This window comes from Podarcis melisellensis, assembly GCF_964234715.1.
Source record: "Podarcis melisellensis genome assembly, chromosome: 6".
In the NCBI taxonomy this organism is placed as follows: Eukaryota; Metazoa; Chordata; class Lepidosauria; order Squamata; family Lacertidae; genus Podarcis; species Podarcis melisellensis.
Window position 1 is genome coordinate 22,079,003 of NC_138538.1, and position 26,548 is coordinate 22,105,550.

Here is a 26,548-nt window from a genome sequence, read left to right on the forward strand (position 1 = left end):
TCACCTTCAGGTTCCTCCAAGGACTGATCAAAGATGCAATGCGCTTGAGGACAGCGTTCTGGCAAACAAAACCTCGACAGCATGATTTTAAAAACAGAAGCAGTCCCCCTGGAACTTCATTGCCAATTAAGACCTGTCACAACAAGGTCCTACTGTGCTCTCCAAGGAAAGCTGCGAGGATTGGCGTAAGAGTGGAGCAGTAGCAGGATCCACCATCGACGAGGTCGGGAAAAGCTTATACCAGCCAACTGCCAAAGTTGACAAATCAAGTTCTTCCAGAAGAACCCGGGCAACTCCCATGAAGTGTTTGCGCTCCATGCGTCCGTAGTTCCCCCAGACTATCACCTTGGAAACAAGAGGGGTGGGGGACATGTTTAGTTTGCAAGCAATATCACACGAATGATGGGAGGCTGGCGTGGAATTTATCTTTTGGCAAAGCATTCACACAGCTCATGATCTGAATGATACTGAAGAAGACCAAGGAAGGACTTGAGGTGAAGGTCACGGGAGAGTCAAGTCAATTGCACTGTATTTCCTTTTCTTTTTTCAAAACTTCATTAATTTGAAAAATAAAAATAAAATACACGCAATATACTCAGAGTAGAGGCGCTGAAATTAAAATAACTATTTTAAGTAAACTACTTTAAGTTATTAATTTCAATGGGTCTCGGCCTAGTATATCTGAAGGAGCTTCTCCACCCCCATCATTCAGCCCGGACACTGAGGTCCAGCACCGAGAGCTTTCTGGTGGTTCCCTCACTGCGAGAAGTGAGGTTACAGGGAACCAGGCAGAGGACCTTCTTGGTAGTGGCGCCCGCCCTGTGGAACGCCCTCCCATCAGATGTCAAAGAAATAAACAACTATCTAACATTTAGAAGACACCTGAAGCCAGCCCTTTTTAGAGGAGTTTTTAATGTTTGATGTTTTATCGCGTTTTTAATATTCTGTTGGGAGTCGCCCAGAGTGGCAGGGTATAAATTATTGTTATTATTACAGAATTAGCATTGTGTCTTCCCAGTCTGCTCTCTGGGTGCTATTAATGGACAGTTACACGGTCCTCCAGCTCTCCCTTCTTGGCTCTTCCTCTTTAGACTGGACAGTCCTTCAAGTAGAGGGCTGTCCTTTGCAAAGTAGGACACATGACCACCTTGGTTCTCCAGCAGAATGGCAACTCATCAAAAGCACAAACAACTTCCTCTCCCTGTATGGTGTCTCCTTACAAATGCTACATCCTAGTTGACCACACAGGCCACTCTAACCCTAGCTGTGAGATCTGCCAGGAGGCCTCAGACAGGTCCATCTTACCTGCAGTACTTTGCCTTGTGGACTCTCTGGGAAAAGCAACACTTGGTTGTACAGCGGATCTAAGGATTTGCGAGCCACTTTGGTCTTTTTCTTTGCAATGCACACCCCATTTTCTAGTAGGTAGGCCTTGATGTAAGCAGCTGGAAGAATAACACAGGGTAAAGGGTTGTATTGCCGTGTTAAGTACAGGGAACCCCCACAAACACCACCATCAATTTGCTCAGATGAAGCTACTAAAAAAGAAAAGTTTGTTTTGAGAGAAAAGCTTCCAACATATTGTTGGAAGTGGTCTTTTCAAGCCTTGCTTGGTGTCTGAGTGATGCTGAGGTTGCCTGTGACTGGCCTCGGTCCAATGTTTATCTCTAGCCATCATCACACATACGCAGCAAGTATCTATTCAGGATCACATCAGGACTTTTTGCTGCCCGAGAAGTGCAGGACAACATGGTGCAACTCCCATTCCACATACAGAAGCTGATTGGACAGGAAGTTAAATCTTGTTTCAACACTGGTGATGGGATGCTATCCTCCTTCACACCTGAGAACAGCAGATTTGCTTAGTGGGAGCAAGGTGGGTTGTTTGCTACACAGAGCTCTGTCTTCCCACTAAGGATGAAAGGATCTATCTGTTTTGGTTCTCTCCGTTTCTCATTTCCCCCCAGTCTTAAATTCAGCACTCCACATCTCTGCAACAATTTGCAGGGGGTTTTTTTTAGAAAAACCTCGGGAAAATTCTTCAGAATTTTAGTTCACGTTTCTCCTAAATAGGCACAATTTTATATGTGGTATTGACTAATGTACACATTTTTGCAAGGAATTTCTCCTAATACAATGCATTTTGGGGTATGTTATTTGTATTGACGCATTCGTTTTTATCCACGCTTTAACATACTATAATGCGTTTTTGTAAACACTGGATGAAGAAGTGCACCACAAAATTTGGGTAAATGCAAATTTTGGAGGATGGCTTTGTTTCGGTTCTCACATTGTTTTGGAAAGTGCAAATTTGATAAATGCAAACCAAATGAAATATCTCCCCCACCCCTACCTCCAGAATAGGAGAATCCCTGGATGGGCTGCCAATACTGCCCCATTCATTCTCAATGCACATCCCAGCACCTGCTGTCTGAGGCAGCCACCTCACTCTGAGGTCCTGTGTCTATGGCAGTGTACACACCATTGATTTTAAGCACACTTATTTCCCAAGAGAATCCTGGGAACTGTGTTTCAGAGAACTACAATTCCCAGCTCCCTCTACAAACCACAGTTCTCAGCACTGGTGTTTGTGTGTGTGTGTGTTGACCCACATGCTTTACATGCACTTTCATGGAATGGTGTTTATGCAGCCTGTTAGAGATGAGCAAAGAACTGGTTGCTCATCTTAAAAATTATCTGAACCTTGCAAAAATGTCAGAATCTTGCGATAACGTGTAAGGAATGCTTGCAAAATTCAGATGGCACACACCACACCATCCTTCTCCTCCTTCCAGTTCCCACAATCTTATCAGTTATTCCCTTGTAAAAACCAAGCATCTTTTATCAATGCTATTACCCAGGATTTGGGAGAGGCAAAGAGGCTGAAACACTCTACCTGGCAGGGTTTTGGAGCCAGGCTTTGGAGTCAGTCCTCGGGCTTGAATGATGTCCACTTCTAATTGTCCATTTCGCTCCTGTAACCCAATTTCCACATCACCTGGACAGAAAACAAAATGAAAAGTAAGTGAGTGTCAAAAAGATCTCTATGAACCACTGCTCACTGCTCTAATTTCTCTTAAACATTAGAGACTGCAGAATGATGCAGTACTCTGCGCTGCAGAGTTATCATCTGGTACAAGTCAGGCTTCCCCTTGCAACAAGTTGATTATCTAGAGGCAAGAAAGATGGGGATAAAATGGCAACAGAACTTACTGACTAGTATGGAATTGAGGCACGGGCCTTCCTTGTCTCAAAGTGGTCCACCAGGCATATTAACTGCCAGAGTCTTTGAACAACTCACCCTTTCAAAGTGACAACTTCCAAACTATGTGCCCTTCCTCGAATGATCTCTTGAAATGTTATGTGACATCAGGAGAAGGTTGCATTCAGAAGTTTTGAGCACCAATATCAGTGGTGGGACACACACATGATAAAGGTACATACAATTGTGCATGTTGCAGAGAAAAAATAGAAATTGTTGTTTTCCCACTAAATAAGCTGAAGGGTAGGCAATTCCAGGACAAGAAAAAGGAAGTACTGCTTCACACAGTATATAGTGAAAACGGTGGAATAAAACTTCACCTGCACTTCACCAGCTGAATTTTGATCCATGAAAGAGTAAAGAATGACCTTAAGGGGAAGGAACGTCATTAAACTACTATGGTTAATATGTGTTTGGAAATATGACAAGATGAACAAGTAGAAATATTTCTGCAGCATGAAAGCAGTTATATGGTGGTACAGAACTCATCAGGACCTAAAGTCCAGTGTTTGAAATGCTTATGTGTAGAAGATAAAACTAGACTGAAAACAATTCCAAGAATGATGATTGTGTGTGTGTGTGTGTGTGTGTGTGTGTGTGTGTGTGTGTAAGTGTGAGTGAGAGAGAGGTTGATAATTGCTGACCTATCTAATTTAAAGGGTATAAACAGTGCTTTTTTCTGGGGATACGCATACCCCTAAACATTTTGTGAATCTAAGTTTGGCCTCATTGAAGGGCAATATTTCAATATGAGTAGGAAAATGAGAGTACCCCTAAACATTGTTTTAAAAAGAAAAAAGCACTGGGTATAAATATTAGACACAGTTCAACCCCCCCCCCCCGCCACAAAAAGGCTTTTGATACCTTATGGCGTCTTCTCTTTTCTTCCTTCCAACATGTTCAAAGGGATCACTTGGCTAAGACTTTCCAAAGAAAGGCTAACCTTTTAAGAAGCCTCAGAAAACTTTTATTCTGAAACTTGTTTTTGCTTATTACAACTATCACCATTTGGATTTTTTAATATGTATGTTGCATGCTCTTCTACTGTATCTTGTTATAATGTAAATATTGTTGGATGTTTTAAAGCAATCTGTGTTTTTATCAAGACTTTTCCCTCAAGTAATTTGATTTATCTTTAATGCCCATGCATTACCACACAAAATACAGGTCGTGCATTGCTTTAAGGGAATCTCACACATTCTGATTTACACAAGCAACTCCATGTTTTCTTAGCTACTCGGATGAGAGGAGGTGGGTGCTTCAATCACAGACTAGCAAACTCAAGTTGGACAGTTATAGCTGATTGGGAAGTTTGCGCAACATACCCGCTTGCCCAGGTGAGCAGACTTTTTGCGATAAGGAAAGTAGTGGAAGAAATACATTGCAAAGTGTGAGATTACACTTGCTTTGGTGCCCCACAAAGAAATCCAGGTGAATGCCCATTGAATAGCCAACCTCATCTAATCTATTGTGCATCAGGATGAATGCACAATAAAGAGGTCAAATCTAAGCAGCCTCATTTATTTTTCCCTTCCTCTGTTGTGTCATTCTGTCTGCTTATAAATTTGTAACCTCCTTAGGATAGGGCAACCTGGCAAACCTCCTCTTTGCAAAGCATCATGTGCATTGATAGCACTATTCCAACACAAAAACACATTCATAAAAAAAACAATGGTTTTCTCTTGCTTACCCATGGAGGTAGTAGCCAAGGTTTGGCGACCCACAAACTGTGCAGGCCCCATGCTGCCCAGGAAATCGCTGAACTGCCCAGCGGCTGCCAGGTGAACTCCATTGAAGTTCAAGCTGCAAAATAAATTGGTTCGTGTAATTCATTGTTTCGAGACTTGCTAAATACACAGTCTTAAGCTAACGGGAAATATGCGTGAAATGAAGAGCTATTTCTGCATGAGTTCCAGTCTCGCTGGTTTTCAGATTGGCTTGACGCGCTTTCAGTTTCTTCCCATAACCGCAAGGGATGTGTGGTTAGTGTAGTTACAGATAATCACAGACAAAACAATTATCGTCATGATAAATCAACATGGGAAATTGGTGTCATTTTCCTGTATCAAGCTTCTCCCCCCCTCCCCAAATACAGTAGGAAAAACTGAAACTCTTTTGCCTGGGGGTCCGAATGGCATGCAATTAATTTTTTGCTGATGTGCAGTCTCTCTCTCCTGAGGCTATTACATCTAGGATGGAATCTAGAGCCAAACAGACTAGCCGTACTGTATTTATACTCAATGGAAACCACAGTAGATGAAAGCAGAAATTCCCTCTCACAATTAAAAATTCATTCCGAAGCTGAATGGATCCTGTTCAGAAGTGAAAATTATACAGTAGGATGTGTTAAATCTGTTGAGGTGCATCTTGATTTGCTTCCTTGTATTTCATATAATTTCACTTTGGTCTCTTTCTGACCCTCTGTTAATTTCTGGCGTATTTCCCATGCTAACGTCCTTCCTACTCCCATAAATTTGAAGGAGTTTATTGTTATTATTATCCTGAAGAATTTAATTTCCTGATTATGCCACCAATGAGATCATGGTACACCGATCAGAAACTACAATGCTTCTAAAGTGATGTGAATTTCGATATCTCAATAAAAATGCTGAATCCTGATGCCTCAGATGTTCCCGGCCAACTGTACATATCAATCAGACCATTTTGCCTCTGCCCATTTTCCCAATCTTAAGTTTATTTATTTCATTTATTACATCTATATACCACCTTTATCTTCCAAGGAACTCAAGGTGGTATACATGGTTCTCTTCCTCCCCGTTTTGTCCTCACAACAACCCTGTGAGGTAGTTTAGGCTAAGAGATGGTGACTGGCCCAAGGTTACCCAATGAGCTTCATGGCTGAGTGGGGATTTGAAGTCTCCCAGGTCATAGTCCAATACTTTAACCGTTATCTGAAGATGAAAGCTCATACCAATAACAAACTTAGTTGGGCTCTAAGGGACGTGGGTGGTGCTGTGGGTTAAACCACAGAGCCTAGGACTTGCCGATCAGAAGGTTAGCGGTTCGAATCCCCACGACGGGGTGAGCTCCCGTTGCTCGGTCCCTGCTCCTGCCAACCTAGCAGTTCGAAAGCACAAAGTGCAAGTAGATAAATAGGTACTGCTCCGGCGGGAAGGTAAATGGCATTTCCGTGCACTGCTCTGGTTCACCATGCTGGCCACATGACCCGGAAGCTGTACGCCGCCTCCCTCGGCCAATAAAGCGAGATGAGTGCCGCAACCCCAGAGTCCGCCACGACTAGACCTAATGGTCAGGGGTCCCTTTACCTTTACCTTTAAGGTGCTACTGGAAGGATTTTTAAAATTTTGTTTCCACTACGGCAGACCAACACGGATACCTACCTGTAACATTACACTACTGTTAGGTATAAAACACAGGTCCCAAGACTCTGGGTCCTGGGAACCTACAAACAGAATCTGAACAAAATTGGTGAAGCAGCAAAGAGCTTATTGATTACAAACGTTCTTGCAAGAAGCGGGTGTCTGAAAGCAAGCACACCCAAATTTAGCAAAACACAAGCTTATATCCCCTATATCTAAGTGCAGTTTCCCTCCTCTGTTTCCCCATTGGCTGGGCACATGCAGGGTTTACAGCCTATCACAATTGCCTAATTAAAATGCTAAAATCTCCGCCTTTCTTGACATCTTCCATTACTCTGAATTTACCACCACCTACTTCTGATTATTTTCATCCTTATTTGGTCCATGCTCCTAGGTTTTGACACATTGACTCAAGTGATAATGCTACATCACGACCACTATAGGCGAACACGGGTTCTATGTCTGCTGAAGTGTATAGATAAACCACATTTCAACTGCAAGACGCCCTGTTTTCGGGCTCTCTAACCACAAGTCCTGCTAAAGATAAGCTTCTAAGCGAGTTGGCGGTTACTTAGCTGTTGTGACCTTTTGGCCTTTTATGGGGAAAAACAACATTTTCATTTCTTATAACTATACTGCCACATTTCCACAGACCGCAGTGCCAGGGCGAGGAGCTGGCCCCTTTTATAAGGCCGGAGAGCATACTCAAGGGAAAACCCTGGTGGCTTTCCAGTTGGCCCCGCCCTCCTTGTGATGCTCACCTATGCCCACCTGTGAATGGCCAATTTCACAGGCGGGCAATTCAAACTCCCACGGCTGCTGCCATTCTATGGACATCAGCCTTTGCCAACTTGTGGCCTCCAGATATTATTGTCGGGCTACAGCTCTCATCATCCCTGACAGCTGGGCCAGCGGGAGCTGTAATCGAAAGCATTTGGAGATTGTGGAAGGCTGGGATAGATAATACTGAGCTCAACAGAACAATGCAAGGTAGCTGCATATTTCAATGTGACCGCAAAAATGGACGTCCCATTATGGATGATGTCAGCCCATTATTAGCCGACTTCTAACTGAATGGGGTTTTGACACCTATTAAAGATTACATGCAAAGGTTTGTGGGTTTAGGGCAACTAATCTATAAAGCTAACATAAAGTCCTTGCAGGCACACTGCACAGCAGACATGGTGTGAATGCATGCTTGCCCTTCTTAGTACAGATAATGATGCCTTTCTCTGTAATGACACAGACTTCCATAGAAAGAGATGGAGAGCGCAGAGCTTCAGCATTTGACCTATTCGTGTGGGTGGAAGGAGAAAGCAATCTTGGGATGGGGAGTGGGTGGATGGCTAGCTCATATTACAAACTGAGCAGTTCTGGGCACAAAACATCAACAACCCTGTGCTGACTTCTCAACCAAATTGTATGTGATATATGGGCAGTGAAATTAGCATATTGGAAGCTATTAGTTAGCGATTGCAGGAGAAGATGTTGCACCGAGCAGAGGAACACCATTAGCGAATGTTTCACCTCGAGTACAGACTCGTTTCCGAGAAACCGATTTTAGGAGGCAGCGAACCATTTTACTGATCTGGTATGCGTTCCCTGCGGCGATGCATGTGACAGCGCCAGAAATTTTGTAATTACGCTTGACATTAATGTGCAGCAGCTTCCCAGGAAAGATGGTTGAAAAGCTGGGGAGGTCATATGAGGGAAGCATGGCCTGACTAGTCCAGAGGACACCTACTGACAGTGGTGAACAGTCTGGAAATGCTAAATGAGAAGGGAGTCTCTGTAACAAAATCTTGTTCTGAGGCAGAGGGCTAAGGAAGGAGGTGTTTATGGCCTCTGAATTCTCCTCCAATGGCTATTCCCCTCACCAAGAAGAAGAGTTTGGATTTGATATCCCGCTTTATCACTACCCGAAGGAGTCTCAAAGCAGCTAACATTCTCCTTTCCCTTCCTCCCCCACAAGAAACACTCTGTGAGGTGATTGGGGCTGAGAGACTTCAAAGAAGTGTGACTAGCCCAAGGTCACCCAGCAGCTGCATTTGGAGAAGTGGAGATGTGAACCAGGTTCACCAGATTACGAGTCTACCACTCTTAACCACTACATCACACTGGCTCTCAAAAGCAACACAACAAAAGAGGACACCCCCCCCCCCATGCATGCATGTGCTAATTCACCCTTCACTGGCCTAGGCACACCCACACAGGCACACCTGATTCAGATGATAAAGCAATGCTGGCTGTTGTTCACATACCAATGAACCTTGCTCTAAATCCCTTAATGGTTGCTCCCATGTAGATGTTAAGCAGCATCAAGGACAGGATGAAACCCTGCCGAAGCCACAGCAAAAATGCCACACGTGCAGAGTGACTTTAATTCTCCAACGTGTTAACCACAGCAGATCTACATCTCTCTAGGATTAAGGGAGGGGGGCAGTGTCTGATCAAAGATTGAGGCTTCTAGCACTTCTCATATAAATTAACCACTGAATTAGAGCTGAAGCATGTTTTATTTTTATCCTTTTTGGTTTTTTCAGTATGTGAAATATATCAGCTTCTGATTCAAACAGATTGTATCACAAGCCTGTTCCTTGTGATCCTCATCTTCCTGTATATGTTTCAAATGTGTTATAATTTATTTGAGGGAAATGCTTCTGAATGTGGCCTTTGAACAAACATTCTGCAAGGAAGTCCGTCACAAAGTTTACTGTTCGTTCATTATAATTATTTCCATTATCATTTGGTTTTCATCCTTTGCGGCTGCTACCTTAATAGTAACAGCAATGACAAACCTTTAAAGAGCAAAGTGTTGTGCAGCCCAGTCCCATGGCATGTTTACAAAGAGGTAAGTGCCACTGATCGTGGAATCATAGAACTGTAGAGTTGGAAATGATCCCAACTAAAGCATCCATGACAGGTGGCTATCCAACCTCTGCTTAAAAACTTCCAAGGAAGGAGAGTGTTATGTGCTGAAGTTCTCACCCTGGGCCAGCAGGGGGATACCGTAGATAGTTATGCAAATAAGGGTTCAAAAGTGACGTTCAGTGACTGGATAGTTTTAGAAAATTGTTACAGTTACGTTGTACTGGAGCTCTATATAAGCAGGCTGGCTGAACCCTTCAGTTCAGTTCTGTTCTGGCCTATGAATAAAGAAGAGCTGTTTGAAGAATCGCTGTGTCGTCTGATATGTTCACCCACAACTTAACAGAGAGTCCACCATCTTCCAAGGATGATGGCTCCACTGTCAAACTCAGACATGAGTTTTTCCCAGTGCTATGTGAAGTGATGCTGGATGCTAGACCTGGGACTATTTGCAAGTGAAGCATGTGTCCCACCACTGAGCTATGGTTCTTCTCAAAGGAGGACTGAATAACTGCAACGCAACTACATGGCAGTTTCACTGCGTGCACAAACTGAGGCACACACCATCAAACCACTTGCTATGCTGTTTCCAGAGCTGTGTAACCGACCCCTGTTTTGATTAATACACATGCTACCAGAGTCGCAAGTGTGATTCCACCTAATCCTATCAAGAAGGCGCTAAGAAAGTTTTGGTGCTGACCTTTAAAGCCCTAAATGACCTTGGCCCAGTATACCTGAAGGAGCATCTCCACCCCCATCGCGAGAAGTGAGGTTGTGGGGAACCAGGCAGAGGGCCTTCTCGGTAGTGGCGCCCGCCCTCCCATCAGATGTCAAGGAAATAAATAACTATCTGACTTTTAGAAGACATCTCAAGGCAGCCCTGTTTAGGGAAGTTTTTAATGTTTGGTGTTATATCGAGTTTTTAATTCTCTTGGGGAAACCCAGCCAGAGTGGCGGGGTATAAATAATAAATTATTCTTATTATCAGCATGTTCCTCTGCACTTTGGAAAGGACAAGTAATCCAGTCAACAGAGATGCTTTTGGTGCTATAGCAGAGAAGGGGCTGCTCCTCTTTACACAAAATATTACTAAGGAGCACGCTATATTCCTTCTATCAAACCTGGGAGAAACGTCTGCCCCCTTCATACAACTGAGCCTGGAGGACAAAATGGACTCAATAAGCTTCCTCTTGGTGATCAGCATTTTTCTTTTTTTCAAAGGGATATCCAATTTCTCTTCTTCTATGACCTTTGCCTCCTAGTCATTACAATTAATGATGAACTTGTTATGGCAGCATGTTAATGATTTTAATAAAATTAGCTCAGGCGGCCTTTGGAAGCAGTACTTGACTCCTCCTCTGAACTTTATACAGATGGGTGAATCTGCCCCAGGCAGCAGCTGACAAACCAGTATGTGCTGTATCATCAGGTCTGAACAAAGTCAGTGGAGGTCAGGGATTGCTGCAGCACCGCTTGAATTCAACACAGAGCTGTAAGCTATGAGCAGGGCGAGCTCCATTCATACTCGTTCAGCACCGTGAGGCTTAGGCCACATCCACAATCAGGCATTTCAAGCACATGGCTTCCCCCAGAGAATCTTGGGAAATGTAGTTGAAGGGTATTGGGAACCTTAGCTCTCTGTTAGTGGCAAAGGACTGTTCCCAGGATTCTCTGTGGGAAGCCAAGAGATTTAAATCTATGGTGTGGAGGGGATTTCATGATCCGGAAAACAGAAAAGAAAAGTGACGTTGCATGTCCTTTTTTAATTCAAGAAAATCTTCAATAAAAATTATTTCCAAATACAGTGGTACCTCAGATTACATACGCTTCAGGTTACATATGCTTCAGGTTACAGACTCTGCTAACCCAGAAATAGTGCTTCAGGTTAAGAACTTTGCTTCAGGATGAGAACAGAAATCGTGATCTGGCGGCACAGCGGTAGCAGGAGGCCCCATTAGCTAAAGTGGTGCTTCAGGTTAAGAACAGTTTCAGGTTAAGAACGGACCTCCAGAACGAATTAAGTACTTAACCAGAGGTACCACTGTGTGTGTGTGTGTGTGTGTGTGTGTGTGCATGGTGTGGATAGAGTTCATACTAGTTTGGGCAGCTATTGCATGAAAGCTTCCCTAAATGTACATAGTAATTGAGATCTCATGAGTGGAACTTTGCTGACAGGGCTCTCTCTCTGGCAGAAAGGGATTCCCCCCCCCCAATTCCCCTGAAACTCTTTTGCCCTGGAAATCTTTCCCAGAGAATTAGTGAAACCAATGGGCCAGTATGACAGGTGGTGTTAGGGGTTTAAGGGTAAGGTTATCAGATTTTTTTTCAATGAATCTGGGGACACTTTTCAACTTCAATGGATTTTGTATGGGGACTGAGTTGCAAATCCGGGGACTGTCCCCAGGACGTCTGGTAACCTTATTTCAGGGAGGAAACTGAAGAGAAAAAAATCATCTCTGCTCTTCTACCAGTGGGGAGCCTCTGATGGATCAAAGGATTTTCCATGAGAGCAAGGATTCTTTTCATGGAAGATCAGACAGTATATTGGAAGCCAAGCATTGGCTCGCTACAAAACAAATGAAAATATAGCATTCCTGCACCATTACATGCATGCATAACCAGTCTGCTATCTCCAGTCACACGATTACCAGCTCTCTCATCTGTGCCTCTTTGAAGGGAAAACACCAATATGTTTTCTTTTCTTTATGAAGTGTTCCTAAATAACACCCAGACTAAAGTAAACTCAAATATAATGTCTGCAAGAGATGTTAGATCATAGCGGTGTTGCTTGCAAGAGCTCAGTTTCTCATGTAACACATGTTAAATATAAGCAAGGTCACCCTCACAACAAACCTATTGGAATTTAATTTCTAGGCCCAGAAGAAACAACAGCAAAATCAATTTCTTGGCTCTGAAGCATCCCTGCTGGTGTTTGCTAAGTGCCAGTGACTATTTATGGCATCTCCAACATATCTGGTCTGCACTGTAAAAATCAGATATCTGCTTAGTATCTTCCAGATTGTCTACTTAGGGAAATCAGAGAAAGGTTATTTATTTATTGCATTTCATGTCACCTTTTCCCCAAGGAACTGAAGGTGGCATGCCTGGTCCCATCACTCCTCAGTTTATCCTCACAACAACTCTGTGAGGCTGAAAGATGGTGACTGGCTCAAGATGCTTCCTGGCTTAGCAGGGATTCAAACTATGGCCTCCCAGGTCCTGGTTCAACACTTGAACCGATACAACAACACACCATATCACGATGGCACAGCCATGAGAGATTGTGAACCGTTCCATAGGCAGTACAGTCGTACCTTGGATCCTGAACGCCTTAGTACTCAAGACGTTTTGGCTCCCGAACGCCACAAACTTGGAAGTGAGTGTTCTGGTTTGCGAATGTTCTTTCAAACTCGAATGTCCATTGGTGCTTCTGCGGCTTCCGATTGGCTGCAGGAACTTCCTGCAGCCAATCGGAAGCCATGCTTTGGTTTATGAACGTTTTGGAAGTCGAATGGACTTCTGGAACAGATTCAGTTTGACTTCCAAGGTATGACAGTATTATAAAAAAAATATGTCCCATCAATTAAGTAGTTTTAGGAAGAGGGGCCGGCAAATAGCATATTGAGTTTGGTGGGGCAGTGCTTCATTCACCCATAAGGACCAGCATCTCTTGTGTTGCAACTTAGGGTTTCTGAGAGACAGAGGAGTCAGCTATACAGCTGCAAATAAAATGTTTTGAAATGTGTTGTAAAGCGCAATATACAGTTGTGACACTAGATGGCAGCAGTGAGCTATAGCAAATTCAATGCGTTTTTCAAAACAATTATTAAAAAAAGCATTTTCACAAAATTTTAAACGTGTGTAGTTTCCACCTTGCCGATCTGCTGCAATTAACTCAGAGATCTACCAGTAGATCCTGAATGATATTCTGCCCATCACTGATACAATCTATCCAGCTTTTAAATTTAGAGTCAAAATCCTAAAGGAGCAGCTGGGGAACCTGTGGCTCTCCAGAGCTTGCTGGACACCAACTCCCATAATCCCTGGTTCTTGACCATGCTTGCTGGGGCTGATGGGAGTTGGAGTCCAACAAATATCCGGAGTGCCATAGGTGTCCCAGCCCTGCCCAACACCAACAAGTATCCATAAAACTCAATTAAAAAATATTAAAAGGCAGGAAAAAACCACAATGAGGCAGAAATAAAAGCAGCAGCAGCAAAGTTAATAAAAGATGAAACAGTCAATGCTGTCTGGCACATAATGATGATACTGCACCAGTCATCTCTTTTAGGTTTATATCTAATCAAGGCTTGGTCACTGTGCATTTCCTTTATTATTTAAACATGCTATATTAACAGCCCAGCAAATACCAGGCCATGCTCTCTTCCTCTCACCAGCATGTATATATTGTGGTTTTTATGTTGATCTTTCCTGTGAACTGCCCTGAGACCTCCAGTTATAGGGTGGTATATTAATAATAATAATGGTGATGATGATAATGATAATGATGATGATATCACACCACAGTTACATTCAGTGTTTAAAGGAACCACTGCAAGCTGCTCTGCCAAATTTACTATCCCTTGCCCACCACCCACCGCCGTATAATTTACCCATATTCTTGACCTGCTTTTAAAATCCTATTTTGGAAAGTGACAGTAGCACAAGCAGCCTAACGAAGGAAACTGCTTGCAGCAAGGAATGCTTTGAAGAATATCCCAAGCGGGAGCCATTCCCCTCCAACCTGCCAAATGTGACGCATTAGTATGCGGAAAGCAGTTTCTGCGCAGCTAAGTTTAGGCAAACGTATCATTAATTTCTTTTCTTGTCCATGTGGAGTTTGTGACCTCTTTTCAAATCTATTTTTAAAGCGGTTCTGAGATCTTCCATGCCAAGTGCTGCTGCAGAGTGCCAAGCCAAAGCTTTCAACTCACCAAAAGCCTCAAGATTTCATTACTCTGCTTGTCCACCATTCCAAGCTCTCCAACCTGGAAAAAGCCATTGCTCTGCAGCTCCAAACGTTTCACATGGCCAAAGAGGGACAGATTCTACCCCCACTCCATGCCCTGGCACTCAGAAAACCTTCCCTTTAGTCACCCGCCTATGCTCACTGTGCAACAAAAGTGCTCAGTGGTTCTCCACCACTAATGTGGACCACTTGGAAATTGCCGAGGGTCTTGGCAGACCACTTAGTGACTTTTCTGCCTGCAGAGATTGTAATGTGCTGTGCTGGAGCCTGTATAATTTTTAAATTGCATTTTATTATTGCTTTTATTTCTTATATATAGAATCTTACTGCATTGCAATTTGAATTCTGTAGAATTCAAAACTGTCATGGCAAAAGCCAATATAAGAAATAAAAGAAGCAATTAAAAATAAAATTGATCTGCCACCTCCCATCTGATTGATCTGCCACCTCCCATCTGCAGCCACAAATCTACAGACATGCCATGGAGCACGTGCATGATCAAAGTTTTGAAACCCCTGACTTATAAGTAGCTAGGGATGTGGGAATAGTCAGTGAAAAGGTAAAGAACAGCAGAAATTGCCAATGTTTACTTACTTGCCCCATGCCAAGAAAGACAATCAGTATATGCTGTTGTTGTTTTCTGTCCACAAGCAAAACTTAATTAATTATATTCCCCTCCGTCATTTGCATTGTGTTTCCTTTACACTGAAATGAATGGGGTGGGATAATGTAATGACAACACAATTTACAAAATTAATAATGTGAATTTTGTAATTTTGCCACAGTGGGCAACAAGGCAAATAACATAGTTCTTAGCAGAAGACATACTGCAGCGGAATGGAAACAGTGTTGCATGCAGCAAATTCAGAGCAGTTTGGGAAATGATGCTTCTTACACCCCCAGAGGTAGCAGAAATGCTTTGTATGCGGAGACTCTCAGGTTCAACTCTTGGTATCTTATTTATTTTTATCTTAGCTGAATTCTTATCTTGCGAACAGTAGATCCTGTGCTGCTTCTGTGCTACCATGAAAGCATTCAAGGAGTGCTTCCAGATTATCACTATTTTACTGGAGAGATTCATGTGCATACTGGGGATTTAATTTGTGCACTCAAGGTAGATTAAAGTGCAATCCTGGCACGAGCTTGCTTAAAAAAGAAGATACTGTACTTTTTGCAGTTAGGAAAGTGATGGGGAAACACACTGAAAATGGTGGGATAAATGAATGATTACTAGGAAGACCTATAAACACCCTGCAAGCAAATCAGGGTGAATGTTCATTGTTGTATGACCTCCCTGCAAAGCAAACAAATCAGAACAAATGCTCAGTGAACGCTGGACATTGTTTAATCAATAGGTAAGCTTTGTGCAAGCAAATGAAGATGAATGCTCAATAAACAGGTCATCTGGAGGAGTCCAGGGAGAGAGGGGGCTGAGAGAAAATGATGGAATGAGCTCAAAGGAATGCTAAGAAACTGCAGAGGAGAGACTAGGAGACGAGAGGCTTTGTTTGAACAGAGTCGAGTATCATTCTTTCTCTTTCTTTGGCAATCACTTGTAGCTGAGTAAGATTGTCTTCTATAAACACGGTTTTAACAATGAGTCCGTAAGTGACTGTGGAGGCCAATTCTGGACCCACACGTCCTTCCACAGTGGGGACATTGGTTTCCGGGTGGGAGTTGATCAAGGTGTGGATTTGCCAAGCGTGCCTTCCTCTTAGCATGTTTCTCCCTTGCATCCTGAGTCTGAGTGCCTTCAAAGTCCATGACACCTTTGCTAAAGGCTGTTCTCCAACTGGAGCGCTTGCAGGCCAGTATTTCCCAGCTGTTGGTGTTTACAGTACTTATTTTAGATTTGCCTTGAGATAGTCTTTAAAGCTATTTTGTTGACCATCAACATTACGCTTTCCATTTTTAAGTTTGGAATAGAGTAGTTGCTTTTGCGTATACATTTCTAGTGCCAACACTAAATATATAAATTCTGGTAAATGAGCCACCATGGCTGCTAGAGGGCCATGAACATTTGTGTTCCAGGCTTTTTAGACTCATCTACTATCTGAAACCAAAGGGGTGCATTGGTTGGCAGATGTGAAATATATTGGCATTATTTTCAGCTCTCCTACGCCACTACAGTAGCCATTGAGAGACTTCGCCTCCGTGAGTTTATTCATCTCTTTTAAAGGCAACTAAACTACTTTCTGCTCTTCTAGGAATGGCATGAGAATTTGGTTCAAAGACGTGTCGCCTTTCTATTTCTAAATTTTCATTTCTAAGTATAAATTAGCACATATAAATTGTATGCACATATATGTATTTTTTCCTCTATTTTAGTTGTGCAAAAACGGTCAGCTGTAGCAGGCACAGCAATCTGGACTATGTGCAGTATTTGGGTGGTCCAGAAACCTGTAATCTCATAGACCACAAGAATGAGCCAATGAACCTGAATACACAAAACTTGCCACTGGATCTGAACCTTTGAGCAATGAGACCAGAAAGAAGCAAAGTCCGGGGGGGGGGAGACTTTCTTGACCATTTTTCGGGGGTTTTTTGAGACATTGAATAGCCACTATCACAAATTATCAGGCTGAATGGAAATGAAGTAGGGAAAATTAATGTTCCAACTTGCAGATGGATTCCAAACGTTCCCATCAATGGGAGGGAGAATGGAGGGGGTATCTTGGGAGAACACCTGCGGCAGGAACATTTAATGAAGAATAATGCTCATGGTTTTCAAAACTTGCTGTGGAGAGTCCATAAATCTGCTGATCAGCTCTTGCCTGGAGAGCTGTTAGATGTTGAATCAAACAGAGCACTGGGTGGGCATTAGTCAAAGTAGAGATTTACAATGGATCTCTCTTACCCTTGTGGGCAGACGACTTTTGCGGGCAGGCACTGTTTGTAAACAAAGCACTAATGATGAGAAAACTTTGAGGCCTCTGTGGAGCGAATTGCCATAAACCTGCCTGATACAGGTTAAAACATGTTTATTACACCATTGGTGTTGCTCAGAAGACGACACTTTGGAAATTTGCTGGCATCAAGTTGCCTGACTGATCACCTAACAGAATAAATGGAGCAAATAATCTTTCACAATTGGATTAATGTGCTTTCTCTTCATCACTTTCACTTCTTAAAGTGGATTAGCCCTGACTGTTTCTGATGTTATCTAATATAGACAGCTAGATGTACTCCCACCGTCCTCTTGGCAGTACAGCGGAATGGTTTTCAGCAATATCCTCCTGACTCTTAGGTGAAGGGTGCTGGGAATTGCAGCTCTGTGAGGAGTGAACTACCGTTCCCAGGATTCTTTGAGGGAAGCCATTTTCTGGTTAAATATTATGACATCAGCTTCTATGGACCAGAGTCAGATGCACGAAGGGTTGCTGGAAAGTGGCAGGTTTATGTTTATGTTTACATGGGTGTGTAGAGGAAAAAGAAAAAGGATGTTGTAAACAGTGGGCTGAAATGAACCACTCACAACAGCAGCAATCATTCCTTTCCCCTCATTATTTACAAATGTATGCACCACTGCAGTGACTATGTGCGTGCAAACACTGCTGCATTATATGTGAGAGGTTCCTTTAATTTACAAACTGACAGTCACACAGCTACTCAGGTTCTCTGTTAGAATGATATCTGGGTTTCACAGGTAGGCATGTGGCAAACAGAGCTGCAGGTGTCTCTGCAGCCTTCCATGCTGTATCTCAGAGTGGAGCCCACATGATGCCATGATACCAGCCTCTAGGGAAGTGGCAAGAGAACATTTTGTTTTAAGAGCTGAAACAAAGCATGAAGGGGGGAGAAGGCAGAGCAAATTGACGACGTGTCCTTGCAGAGCACGGTTTTGACTTCCATATCAAACGAGAGAGCGCCTTTCCTGCTCCTCCCGAAGTCATTGCCTGCTGTGTTATTCTAATGTAAGAAAGTCACCTTAGCATTCTGCAAACTAATCATCCCAGCGGTCGTCAGCAGAAAACAAGAAAGCCTTCAACTGCAATGCATTTCAGATTGCAGCAGCCCACAATATTTTATTCTGGGGCAATTTACCTGAAGTCCACTCATCCAATAAAACCAGTCACTGGGTGGGTGGGTGCACGCACACAGTGGAAGCAATTATGTAAAACATAATTAACTTGCCACATCTTGCTAACTGTACCATATAGTATACCCAGGACCTTGTTGGAGTCAGAGCTAAGCTTCAGATTCTCTGTTGAATCAGCAAAACCCCCAAACAACAGTTATTGTTTCTCAGTTGGATACAACCCTGATTTTTTAAACCATGTTTTCATATCTGCTCTGGTGCAAAAAATCTCCTTGTCTTAAAACTTATATCCTGTCTTTCAGCCAAATCAACTGTCAAGGCAGCTTATGAATCATTAGGAATACAAAATACATATGAAAACTTCATGGAACAAAACAGGAATATAGAAAAATAGAGTCAGCGCAACACATATTCCTAGCATGGGATGTCAGTTAAGGCTGAGGTAATAATCAGCACTTTCAATTGTGCCTGGATATGAACAAGGAGGCAGTGCAGATTGAACAAAATCAAAATAATGCACACCATGAAATAAAACACCGGACAACGTTCTTGCCGTTGCATTTTGCATTGGCTGAGATTTCCAAACACTTTTTAAAAGCTGCCCCACATGGAGCGCATTGCAGTAATCTAATCTGGATTGATTCCTGTTCGTTTCCTGCAAGCCATGATTTGCAAACCAGAAGTCATCCTCGGGACCGTGCAAGACTCCTAGTTAGCAATAAACAAGATTAGCATCAGCACAGATGTAATACTAAGCCATGGTTCTAGGTGACAAAGGGAGAAGAGGGGGGAAATTATGCCTGAGAGTGAAAAAGAATAGAATACCTATTCCTGAGGCTGGATCTCAATTTGGAAGCCATGATTTGCAAGGAGCCATTTCTAAACCTCCACAAGGTCTTAGATGTGAGTTGGCATTCACGTCATGGCAGCTTTCCCCAGGGGCAAACCTCTGAACTGAAAGCTGGAGGAAGAATTTGACTTCTCACTAGCCTTCTTAGCTTGTTGCTCTCCTGGGAGATGTGCAAGCTTCCTAATTTGGCAGCTCATCAGGATGAGTAAGTAGCAACAGGTCTCTGTAAATATCTGTCCTCAGCTGGGAGGCTAGGAAGGGCTTGGTCATCTTAACTCTTGGTGCTATTCAAATGGCAAAGGCAAGAGTGTGTACGTGTGTGAGCTACTTCTCAAGAACTGAAACATGGAGGGATGAAATGTGCCATCGAAGTAATACTGGTTCTGAATGTCCTAAGCCACAAGAAGTGACTTATGCAAGGAAACCATTAAAAATTCATAAAATGCTGTTATCTCTTGACAATGCTCCCTGAAAGAAATAATTCAGTATTTGCTTTCACAGAACAGGTCTAGGCATTCAGTAGCTGGAGTTCTTAACCTAGGTTGCTTCCATGCTACAGCATTTAAGCACTGCTGAAGACTTTTGTGTGAGTATGTGCAGTTAGCTGGAAAAGCAATTAGAATGGAGTTTCCACACAAGTTTCCACCAGCAGTGCGCTAACCCTAACCCATGGCCAATGTCCTCTTAGCTTCCTATCATGTTTACTCATAAATAAGTCCTGTAAAAGTTCCCAGCAATGCTCTTTTTAACAAATTCCTCAGTTCCGGCAATTTTATTGCTTCCTGATGCGCGTGAGTGTGTGCTGGTGGTGAATAGCCTATTAATTGCCCCTTTAATAGCCTCCCTCATTTGCATGCATGAAAAGGGCTGTGATTACAGAAGCTTCTAAGTACAGCAAAGAAAGCAAAACATGCTTCCGATATTCTAGGAGCAAAATTGGAACTGGAAGCATGATTTGGAATAAACATGAGCGCTCACATCTTGTGCCTTTCTGAATCTCTCTGTCCATGTCACCCCTTCTTGAAGGCCAAGGAGCTGTTATATCATCCTGTGTAAACTTGGAGTTTGAATATAAAGGGTACAGTTGCATGCCACTAACTTTAATAAATGGAGGATACTGCAGTGGAGCAGCTTTTTACCAAGGTACTCTATTTCTTTTGGAACTGGGCTGTTACGCACTTCCAATCAAAGCCTGAACATGAAAGCAGCCGGTCTGTGCAGTGATGCTGCACAGATGATCCAAGATATTTGTACATCGTTCCCGAGAGGCTGAACCACACAGACAGAAAGGAAATAATGGTTGTTGGCATGGAAAACAGATTCCCTGCAAGGCCAAAAGAACACGCCTCAATTCCAAATTCACTGAATTTGTAACGCAGGCAAGGAACAAAGTTACCTTACTGCAATTGCGTAGCAGAACTATTTCCTTGGAGGCAGGTTTTCATGGAAGGCATCAGCTACATAATCATTACAATTGCAGAGTGGTAACAACAAACAAACAATAGCAATGAATAATAATGCCTGGTAGGATCTCTAGCTTTAAACCATTTCTCCAAAAGGTAAAAAGGTAAAGGTGAATGGTAAAGGACTCCTGGATAGTTAAGTCCACTCAAAGGCAACTATGGGGTTGAAGCGTTCATCTCACTTTCAGGCTAAGGGAGCCAGCGTTTGTCCACAGACAGCTTTTGTGGGTCATGTGGCCAGCATGACAAAACCACTTCTGGCGCAATGGGACACCGTGACGGAAACCAGAGCGCACAGAAACACCATTTACCTTCTGCCTCAATGAGTCACCTTTGAAGACCTTCTAGGCTCTAAAATTCAGACAATGACATCCCACAACTGAGCTAATTTTGTGCTGTTGTCAGACTTCGGGGTTGAATCCACAGCAAAGAAGTTGCATATTGGTCCTACTGAAATCAATGAGACTTATTCGTTACTCATTGTCTCACATTGATTGATTGACTTTTCCCAGGGTGGGGAGGAAAAGGAAAACATTGATTGGGAGGAGGCTAGTTTCCTACGAAAAAAGAAAGAAAGAATTACAGTGCTTCTACATTTTGCCTCATATCTCGGATTCCACAAACACTAGAAACTTATTTTTTTAAAAAAACTGAAAGCTGGGAATCTGGGGGTTATGGTTTTTATGTGGAGTGTCCCCTGGAAGCCCATTCAAAGATGCCTACTCTGTCAATGTATTTGTTGGTACAGGTAACACAGAGGACACATTATTATATTTTACAATTAATTAAAGTTTGCTTATGATCGATCAATCGATAGATAAAGATACACAGATATATGTACTTCGCCCTCTTGCTACTTACTTTCCTTCGGATCCATAGCTGTTCATACTCTCCTCGATGGATTCATGGCTGGCTTGTCGGATCGTTCGGCTTGGCATCTCAACTGCCAGGCCAGTTTCTGTGCTCCGCTGGATGGCACCTTTGAGTTTCCGGCCATCTCCTTCTAAAACAAAGACAAAGAGCATGTGGGAAGGAGAGAAGGAGGGAAGGAAGACAAGAAAAGAAAAGTGATTAGGCATTTTGATATTGGGTGAAGACTATACAACAGTGGAAAGCAACATGCAAACAAATAAATACAAAGATTTTTACTTGGGAATCCGGAAACTAGGACAACACCAGAGAATCTGGAAATCTGGAGCACTTTCTGGTGTAGCAGGAAGAGGGTTGAGCCTACAGTGAGGCAGAGTGAGGCAGCTGCCTCAGGCGGCAGATGCTTAGGTGCAGGGAGTGGCCAGAGCTGTGAGTGACATGTGGCCTCCTCTGTACTTTCTACACTAGCCTGCTGCCTTTAAGCACAGTGGAAAGGACTGTTCTCTCACTTGTATTGGATTAAGATTCAACTACCATTCCAGTTGCTTTCTGTATGTGCCTTGGGGCAGGACACCATATTGTTCTTCGCCTCAGGCAGCAAAATGTCTTGAGCTGGCCTTGGGTTTGACACCCTAGATTCCATTTTGCTTTTGGTGACACATCCTTCTACACACTTACTGATGTATGCGCATAGAGCTTCTCCATAAAAATCCACACAATTATGAAACTTTCACAGTTTCCTACATCCAAAGCCAGCAAATTAGCCTTGGGTTTTGAGGCCTGAGGGGGATAAAAAAGCCAGGCTTTCAGTTTGCAAAAGTAGCAGAACCAGATATTACACCTACAGCACAAGCCTCGTTTATATAAACAACAGATAAGTGGTAAAACTCTCCCTGGTCTGTGGCATTACCAGGGATGGAAGGGTTGGTCTATTTCCATTCTCTCAGTTTTTATTTTCCCCCCAATATAAAATTTTATTTTATTTTCCCCCCAATATGAAATTCAATGCTCTGCATTTCTGCAGCAATTTGTGAAAATCTTCATTAAAAATCTTCAACATTTTTGTATGTATTTTTGACTAATGCACACATTTTTGCAATCATTTGCTCCTAACATAATACTGCATGTTTGTATGATACTTTCGCAAATGCAGTCATTTTATGCACTCTACATAGATACGTGTTTTTGAAAACATTGGTTGGTTGGGGAACTGCATTACAAAATCTGGATAAAAGCCAATTTCAAAGGATGGTTATGACTTGATTCTCATATTGTTTCAGAAAGTGTAGATTTGATAAATTCAGCTTTAATTCTGAACAGAATCAAATTCCACACCCACCCATCCCTAACTACTGCAGATCAAAATGTAGCAGGGAGATAGCATGAATGCCTGCTTCTTATGGAAAAAAGCAAACAAATCCTTGCACATAGATACTTGGATAACCTTATGGTTTCCTGGGAGATGTTCCTATATGGAAGAGTATTTAGACCTATGTGGCACTGTGGGTTAAACCACAGAGCCTAGCACTTGCTGATCAGAAGGTCGGCGGTTCGAATCCTCGCGATGGAGTGAGCTCCCGTTGCTCGGTCCCTGCTCCTGCCAACCTAGCAGTTCGAAAGCACGTCAAAGTGCAAGTAGATAAATAGGTACCGCTCCGGTGGGAAGATAAACGGTGTTTCCATGTGCTGCTCTGGTTCACCAGAAGCGGCTTAGTCATGATGGCCACATGACCTAGAAGCTGTATGCCAGCTCCCTCGGCCAATAAAGCGAGATGAGCTTTATTGAGTCGTCACGACTGGACCTAATGGTCAGGGGTCCCTTTACCTTTACCTTTATTCCCATAAAAACAATTTTACTTCCTAGCAACTGGTTATGCATGCCAGTTCTCAAATTTACATCCAAATTTTCACATTTGATGTTATTGTTTGGTGTGCTTGAGAGAATTATCACTTTGCATTGCAGCGGCCGAATTTGCAGAGAAAATGTCCTGCTGATGTACTTTCCCGCGGAATGAATAACACTGAGTCCCTTCCCTGAAAAACTGGCCTTCGAAAGCCCATCCTCTTAAATTCAGAGTTTCTATTTTCATCACCCGCTCTCACAGTCCACATTTCTTTGAATAAATTTATGTTATATAATGAATATATAATAAGTACCATTAACACTAATTGCTTTGGCTTACGTCAGGAAGCTAAGAAGTTTCAGCTGACATGCAATACTTAAACCATAACGCTGACAAAGGGCTGCAAAATTCTGCTAATGAATGAGGATGCTGAACTCTCTGCAAAATGCATGCTGCCGTTAAGAATGCTATTCTCGTACTGTCTTTCTCTGGCAAGGGACGGATACCTGCCATTTTCATGTCCTGCCAGGTGAGAGACATCTTCCTTATGAGACTACACCTTTTTGTGTTAACCTTGATATTACCCTATATGAACTGTCACCCTGTTGACTGACTTACCAGTGGACCATTTCCAGGCAAGGGAGGAATAAGGAGGACAGATCTTCCACTCAGGGGCATAGTTTGGGCAGGGCTAGGGGGCCATAGCCCCGGGTGCATGATCTTCAGGGGGCATGAGCCAGACTCTTCCCCAATAGGGATCCCTGCCCTGCAAGCCACCACAGGTCTCTGGGTCCTGGAGCCTGGCCTGGCTGGTCTTGCCCTGGCCCCCTTACCGAATGGCTGCCCAGCCAGCATTGCAGGGATGTGCCCACCACAGGCCACGTCAGCCAGCCAGGTTCCCCCCTGCGCAGGCAGGCAGGTGGCACAGTGCGGCCCTGTGAACCCTCCTACCCGGCAATGGCAGTGAGGATTGGGCTGGCGTGACAGGCTTTGTTCAACCTCTGCGCTCAGCCCCTGGTCCTGCCTGAGGTGCGTATGCATGCCGCGGGCACCAACAAAGGTCACAACACCACTGCTTCTGTTGCAAATAGCCTATTGCCAAGTCTTCCCTCTACTTCTCTCTTCCTATGTGTGATAGCTAGAGAAAATGTCTCTTCTTCACCTCCCCTGCCCTTTGTCTAGCAGAGTGGAGAAACACCTGAGGAAATGAAAAAGGGCCACCAAATTGTATGGCTTTAAAAGAGGGTTATTGATGGAGGATAAAGCTATCCGTGGCTACTAGCTATGATAGCTATGTTTTACTTCTACTGTTAGATGCAGCATGTCTTTGAATAGCGGCTGCTCAAACTCACATGCTGGGAAAGTGCTTTTCCACTCAGGTCCTGCTTGCAAGTTTCCCCTAAGCATAAGAAGATGCTGGGCTAAATTAGTCTTTGGCCTGATCCAGCAGGGCTCTTCTGATGTTCTCATCTCCAGTGTCCAAATCAAGGGTAGTAATAGTACCACTCTATTCTGCCTTGGTCAGACCACATCTGGAATACTGTGTCCAATTCTGGGTGCCACAATTTAAGACAGATTTTGACACACTAGAATGTGTGCAGAGGAGGGCAACCCAGATCAAGGGTCTGGAAACCAAGCCTTATGAGGAACAGTTGAAGGAGCTTGGTATATTTAGCCTGGAAAAGAGGAGACTGAGAGGAGATGTGATAGCCATCTTCAAATATCTCAAAGGCTATCATATGGAAGATGGAACAAACTTGTTTTCTCCTGCTCCAGAGGACTCAAACTAATGGCTTCAAGTTACAAGAAAGGAGATTCCAATGAAACATCCAAAAAAACTTTCTGAATTCCACAGAGGGAAGAGACAGGATGTAAAAGTAATAAATAAATAGCAGAATACTGGATCCTATAAACAGTTATACATCTATAGATATCCACAATATGCCAAAGCCCTTAGACATTTATATCATAGTCTCTGAAACTCATGAAGGAAGTTCCACAAATAGAGGCCTTCCCAGCTGATGACTTCAAATGTAAAGTTATTAAAACTTTACATTATGATAATGTAATGTCAATGCATTCATCATCCACCTTTGCAATGAATCCCCTAAGGTAGCTTTTCCTCTGGTGAGATGCTCAAATTCCCAGCACCCAAATTGGGGATACTGCAATCCTGATTTTCCCCTCAGTCAGGAAATCCTTGGCTATTGCCTAGGAGTGCAGCTGTGACAAATGTCGCAGGCGCTTATTTGACAATGGTTACATTTGCCACTGGCTGCCCAACACCTCCTGCTCTCATCCTCTCCCGACTCAGTGCCAAATCTCAAGCCATGAGGTGCAATGTTAGAGGCTGCAGTGTCCAACCTCAGAGGTAGCATCTGGTTTCACGAAGCGTCTCCCACATGATCAGTGCCATCCATGATTCCAGAAGCTAAAGCCTTGGCTAGGGCTCAGCTGCTGCTAATACACTTCTCATTTTGCCTTTGCTGTTTCCCTCACCCCCAGCCAGATGGGAAGCACAGAAGGGTAGACTGATACAGAGGAACTGCGGAAGATCACTCCCGGCTTCCTCTTAATTACCGTGCACCACAATTACATAAATTCCACCCTTCCCTCCATTTCAGATACCACAGTACCAAAGTGTGGCTTGTTTTTTTTATCAGCCAACGCCACGATGCAAGCAGATGGGACATCTTCAGCCACCTCTAAGGTGGCCTTTTGAGATAGCTTCTTAAAACTGGCCATCTCTCAAATTGGCTGTGGGTAGATTTGTAGTACTGTCATGTCACCTCAGCTGTCTCCTTGAATTTGTGTTTCGTGTGATGGAAGGACATGAACGGAAAGACAGAGCAAAGTGCTTTTGCTATCATCTCGTGGCTTTAAAAACCATCACTCACAGCTGTAAGGAGAAACCTGAAAACCAGTCCGCTAAAGGAGAGTTATTTACAGATGAAAATTCTGGTGCTTTCCAAACTTCCTGCTGGGAAAAAAAAAGATGGGCGGGGTATAAATAAAATTGTTGTTGTTGTTGTTGTTATTTTC

The 26,548-nt window shown here is 43.2% G+C and overlaps 1 protein-coding gene and 1 long non-coding RNA gene across 3 annotated transcripts in view; both read right to left on the bottom strand.

Moving 5' to 3' along the window:
• The window catches only part of LOC309373214, a 131,818-nt gene that overhangs the window by 7,901 nt on the left and 97,369 nt on the right, over window positions 1-26,548 (bottom strand). The gene's annotated exons all lie outside the window — the stretch shown is intronic.
• The window catches only part of RIMS4 (regulating synaptic membrane exocytosis 4), a gene marked incomplete at its 3' end in the record, with an annotated part of 88,287 nt that continues 61,865 nt past the window's right edge, over window positions 127-26,548 (bottom strand). The window contains exons 2-6 of one of the 2 annotated variants that reach the window (XM_081917297.1): window positions 21,654-21,792; window positions 4,953-5,065; window positions 2,897-2,998; window positions 1,306-1,445; window positions 127-345 (exon numbers count right to left, since the gene is read on the bottom strand). In XM_081917297.1, coding sequence (XP_081773423.1) covers window positions 127-345; window positions 1,306-1,445; window positions 2,897-2,998; window positions 4,953-5,065; window positions 21,654-21,792 — 713 coding nt within the window. Of the gene's footprint in view, window positions 346-1,305; window positions 1,446-2,896; window positions 2,999-4,952; window positions 5,066-21,653; window positions 21,796-26,548 lie in introns of both variants that reach the window. The other variant, XM_081917296.1, reaches the window with a different exon arrangement.